General features: G+C 39.4%; 1 protein-coding gene across 1 annotated transcript; it reads right to left on the bottom strand.

Moving 5' to 3' along the window:
• Positions 1 to 445: 445 nt before the first annotated feature.
• LOC111862750 (polyprenol reductase) lies at positions 446 to 10,423 on the bottom strand. Its single transcript, XM_023848408.2, has 5 exons — positions 9,877 to 10,423; positions 8,552 to 8,700; positions 5,735 to 5,929; positions 2,705 to 3,000; positions 446 to 731 (listed from the first exon to the last, which is right to left on the bottom strand). The coding sequence occupies exons 1-5, from the start codon at positions 10,062 to 10,064 to the stop codon at positions 639 to 641; spliced, it is 921 nt and encodes a 306-aa protein (XP_023704176.1). The 5' UTR covers positions 10,065 to 10,423; the 3' UTR covers positions 446 to 638.
• Between the last annotated feature and the right edge of the window lie 776 nt (positions 10,424 to 11,199).

Genomic DNA, 11,199 nt, shown 5'->3' with positions numbered 1-11,199 from the left:
TGGCTTGTATGAAAGGCTAACAATCTCAGTCTCAGAAATCACTGTTTGTTAAGAAACTTAATGATGGATACCAGACAGGTAACTTAGGGAAATGACTACAGAGGGGGGCAAAAAGTTGTATCTTCCTGCCTGGAATGTGATCAGATTATTCAGGAGAGGAGTGTGAAGACAAAACAAGGAACTAAGAAAAGTGAGAAGGTTCAGATTAAGATGACTGGAAGATGAAGAGAATGACTGACAAATGCTAAAAGTGAAAAGATAGAGGCAAAAGGTAAATAGCAGAGAATAATGGGCAACTGCCATAAAGAAAGCCAAGGTTCTTAGAGGATTGCAAAATCAAGCCATAAGTAAGAAGTATTAGCTGCCATAACAACAAAACAATTTCAACACTTCTACATGACAGCTGCTCAAGACTGGTGACTGAAAATGGGATTATTCTAACAAATTTTTTCAACATTTCAATTATATTTAATTACATATTTACATCACAGTGTCTAATAAGCTCATAATTAAAACTAGTAACATGTATATATGATGTAGAACTTTCACAAATATATGATTATAAATTCTGTAAGAAGTATTTAGAATTCTCATGTAAAATACAATCACTACTCATGCAACTTATAATCCATTTCACTCTAGAGGACATACGGTATTACAGCTTTTCTCATCGGTGGGTAATCCTTAAAGTTAGATTTATACCACCAATGGGTTAGCAAAGCTGTTTCAACCTGGAAAACAAGAAAGAAACTTCAGGCAGTGATGTATGATTATAACACTGACAGGCCAGCAGAGTATGCAATGTTGACATGTTCTCAAATGGTTCTCAGGAAGTATGTGCTATTTCACAGTTCTCTGGGGTAAATGCTAGGGCAGTACTTTCATATTGGCTATGAATACATCCTTTCACCAGTTCATATCATAAATTTACAGCTTATAGTTACTTTGACTGGAAAGAACAGAATTTAAAATTCATAAAATTCACATAATATTCTTGAACTATGAGCTAACAAGCACTAATAATCTTAATACTGTACAAGTGTGAGCATTACTTTCTCTTTACAGGAAATAAACCTACCATACATAACAAAAAACATATTTTTCTGGAAAAGAAAAACAAAGAACTGATATAATAAAAAGTATCATTATTCAAGATGCATGAAAGAACTGTTTTTATGTTTGAATATACCATTTATATTTTTATGTGCTTGATTAAAGAGGGTGCTAGTGTACCACCAGAAGAAAACCTTATATATAAACTTTCACTCAAAAGAACCCTTGAAATGTGTAATAGTTCACTAGTGCAGCATGGTCTGCCATTATATAATCAAACATGATGAAGCAAAATAAACTATAAAATTACTTAAGGATCAAAGTGATTTGAGTAAGCTTAATTTTTGTATAAATTTCTCACCAAGTTGGCTAAATATGGAGTGCATAACAGGCATTTGTGAAAACCTGCTGACAACATATTCCATACTCAAGAGTAGCCTTTTAACAACAACAAACTCCAGTACAACATTTAAATGAAATTCCTATCACAGATCAATGTACATAAAGGTGAAGTCCCTGTATGTAACTAATCAAGCACTATGCCCTGAAGATGTATGGGGGAGATGTACAGATCCATGTATATTCTTGACTTCGACACTAGTTGGAGGTCAGCAGTCAGCTTCACGCCCTAGCCGCTTCACTCCTGCAGAAGCAGCCCCCATTACCCACCAGACAGGTTAGGTGGGTCCCAGAATCGGTATGGATGACAAAAGGAAAAAATCTTGCCCCTATCACGACTCAAACTCTGACCCATTAGCTGTCCAGCCTGTACCCAGTCACTATACTGTCTGCACTCTCTCTCCTAGATCAAGGTATATACTTACCTAAAAACAAAATCTGAAAATAATACTTCTCTATCACAAACACATGTTTTGCTTGTTTATGCGGCACAGTTATGAACCTTACAAAAATGATGCAGTTAACTAGTTGTTACATTCTGTGGACTTTAATGAAAGCTCACAGTAGTGGTAATCTTTACTTCAAACTTGACATGTTACATAAGGAAAATGTACTTAATACAGGGGGGTGGCTATGGGTATGGAATAAATGGAAGCACTGTGCAACAGCAACTAAAATTTTATATTATTGACAAACACTGCCTCAATGACTCGACCCTCCCACTTTCTTTTTTAATTGGCTTAGTGGGGGTGGAGTCCAGCTGGGTCCACTAGGCACGGCGGACACTGATTGGCCTATTGTACCAGCGCCAGGTGATTATACTGATGGAGGATTTGGTGGAATGAAGATTGGCAGGGGAAACCGAAGCACTCGAAGAGAACCCACCCCGGCACCACTTTGTCCACTACAAATCCCACTTGACCAGACCGGGAATCGAACCCGGGCCACCGTGGTGGGAAGCCAGCAACTAACTGCTTGAGCTATAGTGCAGCCCCACCTTCTGATACTGAGCAACATCTGTGTGTCCCTAAGCACACACTGTTTTTCACAAACCCTCACATTAATAAAATGTGCAATGTTAGGTCCAGTGAATCTGGAGATAAAGCAATGGATTCACTGTGACCACACCAGTTGTTGGTGTGTCATTCCAGAAAGCACAGATGGAGGGAGGTGCCATAACAGTGACACTATAGATTCACAGTGACTGACATTAACATACCAGAATATTAGGTTCATCAATTGCATGACTTACCTGGTTACTCAGAACCCATAAGAACACCACAGGCCAAGTATTTGAACCAAAGAGTATAAATGTCAAGGCAAGGTACATTAATATCTCAGCCATGTTATGTGGAGATGAAACCAATTCAAACCAGTCTCCATGTGGAACTCGATGCTCAAGTGTCACTATGGAACCTTTTTTGTTCTTACGCAGATTGGCTAGCAAGACAGCAGCTTTATATTGACAGCAGAACGCCCACAGAAAAAGAACACTGCCATAGATGTTACCTAACGTTATTTCCTTTAACTGAAATATGGCAGTCAGACCTGAAAATTCAACACATTACACCAAATAAGCAACAAAGTAGTTATGGGCGATATGAATATGAAAAAAGTACCATCAATCTGAAATGGCAGCGCCATAGCTCAAGCGGTTAGTTGCTGGCTTCCTACCGTGGCGGCCCGGGTTCGATCCCGGGGTCTGGTCAAGTGGGATTTGTGGTGGACAAAGTAGCGCTGGGGCAGGTTTTCTCCGAGTACTTCGGTTTCCCCTGCTAATCCTCATTCCATCAATTGCTCCACAATCACCCTCAAATATCATCTGGGGCTGGTAAAATAGGCCAGAAGTGGCCACAGTACAAGGGACTTAGTCCCAACCCACTAGCAATAAAAAAAAACATCAATCTCTAGTTCCACGATACACACACCGAAAAACATGACAATCAAACAGTTCATGCTAAATTTAATATCACCACTGCCCATTTCCAAGATATATCCACCCAAGAACATGATGTCCCGAGTCTTTTTTACTAAAACATTTAGTCTTTGTTTGTAGTTTCTTCAGTAAGTGTTTAATGCAAATGGTCCCACAAAGAAAATGGTGAAGACAAACTGAAATGCCAGAAGCAGTCTTGGATATATCTTCAAGCTTCAGTAAGCAACTAGCAAATTACCCATTCCAATTCAACAGGAAACCCCTGAAGCATGAATTAAAACATTTATTACTATTATATTTTTGTATCAGACACTTTAGAAGCTACACCATACTACGAACATGTCTAAACTATAAGTAAAGTAAAGGTAAAGGTATCCCCGTAACAGGCTATGGAGGCGCATGGGGTTGTGAGACGTTGAGGTTCCCACATTTTCTCTAGACAATTGGCTCAGAGATGGCAGCAAGTTGTCAGCCTTACGCGCCAGCCGGCCTCTACCCCCAAGAATATTCCTGGTACTCATTTCTGTTAGAGGCTGAGTCGACCCCAGGGCCATAGAGCAGCTGGATGGGTGAGGTCAACTGAAAAAACCAATGACCTCATCAGGACTTGAACCCGCGACCTTCCAGCTTGTAGCATAGTGCCTCAACCAACTATGCTACCACGTGCCCCATGTCTAAACCACTGTGGTTTTAAATGCTCGACATTTTCTTGTTCTTGTATGGAAACTGCGTGTAAGAATAACCTTTCTTTATTGTTCAATTATTTCTTCAACTTGTGTTAAGAAGATGATATTAGTGCAAACATATTTTAAACACCATCTGCCTAATATCAACACAACAATCTCTTTTTGTTATCAAACAGACAAACAAGAATACACACTTTCATTCCCTTTCATTTTCTGGCTCACAGTTTAGACAATTAATAGTTCTCAGATAAGCGATTATTTCCCTAACAGCATTCACCTGTTGGTCTTCATAATGGGGATGCAGTGTTTTTCTTCTAAGGTAGGAAATAAATTTTTAAATATTATCCACGACAAATTTGTGCTTCAAAAGGGTTAATGCAGGCTGAACTCAATAATGACTTTCTATTGTCTTATTTTCTGGAGACCATGGCTGATTGTTGAATATGCATGAATTAAAATTTAAATAAGTAATTTCAGTGAGATGAGAAGGAACCAGGATAGTGCAGTTGGTATAGCGACTGGCTACAGGCTGGATGACCAAAGGGTCAGAGTTCAAGGCCTGGTAGGGTCAACAATTTTCTCTTCCCCATGTCGCCAGACCGGCACTGGGGCCCACCCAGGCTCCAACCCAGCAGTCAAGCACAATTTTCAGCCATATGATCCAGTAACTTCTGTTAACTGATATTTTCAGTTCCTTTCTGGTGGCAAGCTTAATTCAAAGTTGATTTCTATCACAGATTTTATTTGCATGGGCATATGGCCATACAAGAGTAGCCTCCTTAGTCTAGGGGTAACGTTCCCATCTCATGGCTCAAGGTACAGGGATTTATACCCAGCAGAGGTCGTGGAAATTTTAAGGGCGCAAAAATTCAGGGAACAAGTCCTCCGGGAGGGACTTTAAGCCGTGGGTCCCGTGTCGTAGATTTACAGCACATAAAAGATCCTCATGTCTCTAGGAGACCTCTGAGCAAAATTAGGCAACAAGTTTCCCACCCAAGTAGTTTCCAATGCCTCTGGTAGATGGGGGAAATATCAGGTACCAACGGCCAACCTCGTTGGCTGAATGGAGCTGATAGCACACACCAGTACCTGTAGGGTATGGCGACAGTAGAAATTAAAGGGGGACGCACAATGGACTGGTCTAAGTGCATGGGGAAACCCACCCCCTCTAATAATAATAATAATAATAATAATAATAATAATAATAATAATGATAACAATAACAACAATAATAATAATATTAATAAGGCCATACAAGACAACAGATACTAAAACACAGAAAATCACTTCTTGTACGTGATATTCTATTTCTTGATATAAGTTCACCTTTGGTGCACTGCAAGTGCGAGGATGGTTATGGTTCCCATGTTTTATACAGATAATGTTAAGTGGGCCTGTATCCTATTATGTTGCTTCACTCACACTACTGCTGCAGCTGACAGAGTAGCAAAGGCACCAACTAGCATACTGATCATGCACAATGAGAAAATACAGCTGTCAAACTGCCTCCTTGCATTACACAATTTTTCTTTCTAAACCAAAGTTGAGAAAGAAGTCAAAAATGTGTTGTTACTTCAAATCATTTACAGTCTATGAGCATGAATTTAAGCACTGATCTGTTTTACCCATACATTCCTGTGTACATGATTTCAGAACTTGCCTTTGTCATCGATGAACCCTGGTGACTCTGCCAGAATAGCTGTTACAGATCCAAAATAATGAATAAAACCCACAATATAGTGAGAGAAATTCATTCGAGTGTTTGAAAAGACACTCACAAACCATGTCTCATAGAATCTACGCCATGCCTGAATTGTCAGAAGGGATAGGGCAAGAAGACTAGACACAGCACTAACTGGAAAAGAGAACAAAGAATACATGTACACAATGATTCAAAGTCCTATGGTCAAACTTTAGGAGGTTGCTGGCAAGATATAATTTGTGGTGCAAAACATAAATAACTTGTAGTTCAATTCATCAGCATTCTCCCATTGTGTTCTGTCACTTTTAATGGAAATTAAATAATTGTCCATTCATGTATTCATTTTATTGTTTACATTCAACATCTTTAGTTATTAATTTTGATGAAAATTATTTAAAAACAAAGATGCTGAAGTCACTGTTATCTTTTCAGTTTGAACTTTACGTTATGTTGAACACAAATGTCTGATTATGTACCATGGACTAGCATGCAGTTCTACATATTTCTTTACAAAAAATGCTCAAAATTACCACCTTCAACTAAAATGCATGTTTCAAAGTGATGTTCACTGGAGTCCTGACATGAACCACTTATCTAGGTTCACCCCTAGCAGCTGTTGCAGCTACCAGGATGTAACTCATCATCTTATACTTTCTTAACACAAAGAGTTTCCTTCATGCATTTTCATAAGAAGAAAGTAAATGGGTTCAGATCAGAAGAATGTGGAAGCCAGACGATAAGGCCTCATGACTGATCCACAAGTCCAGAAAAGTTCGTCCAACCAGTTACCCACATGGCATGAAAAGTGTTGAAGGGTACCATTGTGCTGAAACTGCAAACATTACAGGGTACATCCTCCAATGGAAGAGGAAATATATTTAAAAAAAATCAGCATTGTGGATTCCACAGAGAGAATGCACTATAATGTTTGATCTAGTTAAGTGACCATCTAGGATGCCAGTGCAAATACTGATGCCAAATCTTTCCTGAAATGAAGAGCACTGAGTAGTATGAGGCTCCACCAATGCCCATTCATATAAGTTGTGGACATTATCTATTCACTCCTTGAAAATACTGCGTCATTATTTCCATAATTCACAGCACAAAAAGTCTGGTTCCTCTATTGTTTTGTGCACAAAGCCACCGAGCGAGCTGGAGACAAAGATTATTGTCCCAAGACTGTAGCATTTGTAAAACTTGTATATGAAAGGGACATAACTGTTCTTCATGCAGTGTATATCAAACTGCACTGTGAGATAGACCTGTTTCATACGTGGCCTGGCGAGCGCTAGCCAATATATGAGCATGAACAGCACCTAGTACTTCTCTTTATTGTGCACACTGCATCTGCCAGTCTGATGCATGTTGAAGTTATGAATGCACCTGTTTCCCTTAGAATATACTGTACAGTTTCCATGCCTGCTGGGCTGCCTCTTGTCTGGATACACAAAATGCATATTGGGATACTCTGCATTAGTAAACCACACCATGTGGTAGTTACTATAGGATTCTGACGATGGTGTATAACACACTGATATGTTGGGTTTTTGGACTTTATCCATTGTCCTGGTTTTTAAGAGCTAGCCTCAATCACTGCACCATGTGGTTTCACCGCTATAGCCACTCTGCTGTTGGAAGTATTGTGAGCTATAGGCAAATGGAATTAGAGCTCCATCTTTTAATATTGTCACGTGTTGGGTGTATAACGCGACAAATAACTTCACGCTGTATGGGATATAGCAAATTTATTGCACATTCACTCTTACAGTCTCACAGCTACTGCTATCTGCAGTTTACAATTAGTTGGCCTCCAAAGGCTTGACTACAACTGACTGATTTACTGACTCACTGCTGGCTAACTCGTAACTAACTTGAATAGTCTTCACTGCTCCTTATTTAGCCCTGTTACAGACAACACAGAAAACAGTTACGTAATAGGCACCACTGTTGTCTGACGCTGTGTTTGCCGACAGCCTAGCAACGTTGTCCAGAGTTGTTTACTGCTGAGTAGCAACAGCAGCATCCTATGTTACGTAATGGGTACCGCTGTTTACTCGCTTTCATAGTGACCAGCGTGCTTTGACTCAGCTCACTTCGGCTCCGCTCGGCACGTCACGGCTGGCGGGGGGGGACCTAATCGGGACTTGAACCTGCTTGTCAACAGTTAGTGCCAACTTCAGCAGACAGAGGGTGCTGCGTGGTCAGCACAATGAATCCCCACAGCTGTTAATTTTGGTTTTCTAGAGCGGAGCCACTACTTTTCCACTCAAGTAGCTCCTCAATTATCCTCACGAGGCTAAATGGACCCCATTCCAGACCCACTACTTCTCAGAAAATCTGATAGCACCGGGAAGTGAACCCAGGGCCTCTGGATCTGTAGCCAGGAACTCTGACCACTAGACCACAGAGGCGGTCCAGTGTTTGGATGAACCTGGCTAAATTATCTTAATGACCGACAGAATTCATTGCAAGTCATGGACTCATATGGAGAAAATCCTGCAGCCCCTGAACAACTTTTCTAAATCTTCCAGGCTCTATAGAATGTAATCTTATGTAGCAGACTTTGAAAACAGAAGTAAAAGCTGTATAAAACTTAAGAATATTAACTGTTGACAATATATTGCTCAGTGTAAAACTGACTTACGAGTATTAGATCTTAGGGTGCTACAGCATCAAAGGCCATTTGCAGCAATGTAATAATACATCATGTTTATATGACCATTATGTATTTATATAACTTATAAAAAAAGACTATAAACAAGCGAAAATTCTTACCATTAGCCTTTCGATTACTTGAAGCAAGTAAATCCAGCAATGTTACCAACCATGGTGACAGTTCCCAGGACAGGAAGTATATCCCAAAGGTGAGTATTAGAGACAAAGTAGTGTACACAGAAGCAAATACATAGAAATGTCGAAACCAACTGAAAGAAAGTACACATTATGAGTGAAGAAATGCTTCCAATAGGTTTCGGTCACAGTTTATATTTCAGACAAACAGTTTAATGGTTGTAGTTACTAATACATAAGTATTGAAATACACAGTAATGTAAATTAAACTTAAAAATATACAAAGGTAAGCCATGTGAAGCAGGAATGCAAGAAATGGGTTACTGAAGAAAGCAGTCTTCTGGGATTTGGCACCGTGTATATGTGGTGTTAACCGACGTTTCGGAGGAACGTATCGCCTCCATCTTCAGGGTAGAAGAAAAAATATAAGAAATCTGCAAAGCGAAGAGACCGTGAGAGCCGGTAAAAGCAGACTTTACCGGCTCTCACGGTCTCTTCGCTTTGCAGATTTCTTATATTTTTTCTTCTACTCTGAAGATGGAGGCGATACGTTCCTCCGAAACGTCGGTTAACACCACATATACACGGTGCCAAATCCCAGAAGACTGCTTTCTTCATAGTCACCGCCGTGAAAGCCTCAAATCTTACAAATGGGTTACTACTATGGCGATGCAATTTGAAAGTTCCACTGAGAGATTGTTGTTAGTGAACTTTGTTTGAGAGCCCTGGGCTTACAGGCATGTGGTGATTATTAACATGGATCTGAAACAAATTTAAATTGTGGCAAGCATGTATTGCCCTCTTTAGAATGCTCTCAAATGACATCTATCATCACCACACTTCTGAAACGTTTGTGCTTTATTTATTACTGTTATTTACATAACACAAATACTGCATAAATTAAATTAAACTAGCCCAATCCAACATAAGCAGTCAATTGATTTACATCTGATTAAGAAATATATAAATTTCTTTCAACTTTGCTATGACAGTCACAGAGTCTGTCAAAAAATAAAGCAACTATGTATGCTAGACGTTGTTCGAGTAAAAGAGACACAAGTAACTTCCATTCACACTGTAAGCATTTGCCATTGATCTCATGGTACATTATATAGAGTTACTGGATGGAACTGGCCGAGGATGGGATGCAAAAGCAACCCCCTCTTAACTCAGTAATGAAGTTTCGAACTTCGTAACACCTGAGATTTTTATGATCATCTGAATATATAAATAAAGTGACGAAATGGAATTCTGTATAATTACAAGCACATAGGCTTCAAAATGTTTAATTACTCAAGCTGTTACCTTACCTTTTAGGAACTTCAATAATCTTCAACTGCGATGGTTTACCTTGATAAGCAAATTTTCCATGTCGGAATGTTTGTGTCAAAAACACCGGCATATATTTCTCTATATTGTTTATCAGACATCCCATTACTACTACAAATATCGTCATGAGGGAAAATCCAATTTTCAACAAATTAAACTCCATATTCATGTACGTTGTGCTATGCTTTCTCTTATAAACTGAATGTATACATTCTCGAGAAAACGCAGACTCACTTGAGTGACCACCTTTCTAATTTTCTTCTTCTTCATTATTACAATATGTCTTTTTATTTGGTCCAGTAACACACTTTCCTCTGGAACTGTGATGATGGTTTCATATTCATAGTTGACTGGTGATTTCGTAACAGATTTATCAATACTAAATATATTCATTTCACACCCATACAAAGAACAATGCACAACTAAATAACATTACAAACACATATCATTTAACTTGGCCATGCCTCACGTACTACTTCAGACTGTAAATTACAATGCAAAACCACCACGTTTGTTTTGTAACCGCACTAGCGCCCACCCAAACTATCTAGCGGGAGATCCTGCAACTACGTGCATAAACGCGGGACGCTTGTAAAGCTGCACCACGCGAAACATTATTTTTTCATTAAAACTGGGCGGAGAAAATAAATATGCTGTATTACTTGCTGTAATTAATGGTTATTGAGTATCTGAAATTACCTTGTTATTCATTTTGGGAGAATGAAACCATAACTGGGATAGCTAATTTGAGATGAGGTTGAAGCAATATTATTCAGATGGATTTTCCACAGTTGAATTATTTATTTAACAGTGCTGTAAACTTCTCAAACTGTGTACTGTCAAACATTGAGATGACAAGTGGAAACAAGTGGAGAAACAAGTGGTCTCCATTTCCAGGTTGAATAATGTGCCAAGAGAGAAGCCAGCGTCAATCAGATAAGAAGCAAAGCTCTGAAGATGGAAGCATCATGATCCTCCAAAACGTCGGCTTACTTTCAACGGGCTACACGGCGTTATATCGCAGAAGATAGAACATTTCACCTCCGTAGTTAGATTGCGATATTCACATCGATTCAAGATTACAGAACCCAAATGATTTAGAAGCATTCACAGCTAGGCAACAGACAACAGGCAAGTGTTGCCAGGGAACGAAACGCTATATTCAGTGGTAATCAATATTACACAGAGAGTGCTCACTGTCGTTACGTCACATCGGTCTGACCTGGAGGCTATAATTTAGTTATATTACACAGGACGTGCTGGGCCCCGTGTGGAGGCTGGGTCGAATACCTCCACCGTAGCCC

The sequence above is a fragment of the Cryptotermes secundus genome, unplaced genomic scaffold (assembly GCF_002891405.2).
Source record: "Cryptotermes secundus unplaced genomic scaffold, Csec_1.0 scaffold5, whole genome shotgun sequence".
NCBI lineage: Eukaryota > Metazoa > Arthropoda > Insecta > Blattodea > Kalotermitidae > Cryptotermes > Cryptotermes secundus.
Note: the sequence above shows the minus strand (reverse complement) of the source record. Positions and strands in the feature narration are given on the sequence as shown.

Coding starts and splice junctions, on each gene's coding strand:
- LOC111862750 (XM_023848408.2), bottom strand. CDS start 10,064: ATGAATATGGAGTTTAATTTGTTGAAAATTGGATTTTCCCTCATGACG. Junction 8,701..9,876: donor ATTATTGAAGTTCCTAAAAG/GTAAGGTAACAG, acceptor ACTTTCTTTCAG/TTGGTTTCGACATTTCTATG. Junction 5,930..8,551: donor AAGTAATCGAAAGGCTAATG/GTAAGAATTTTC, acceptor TCTCTTTTCCAG/TTAGTGCTGTGTCTAGTCTT.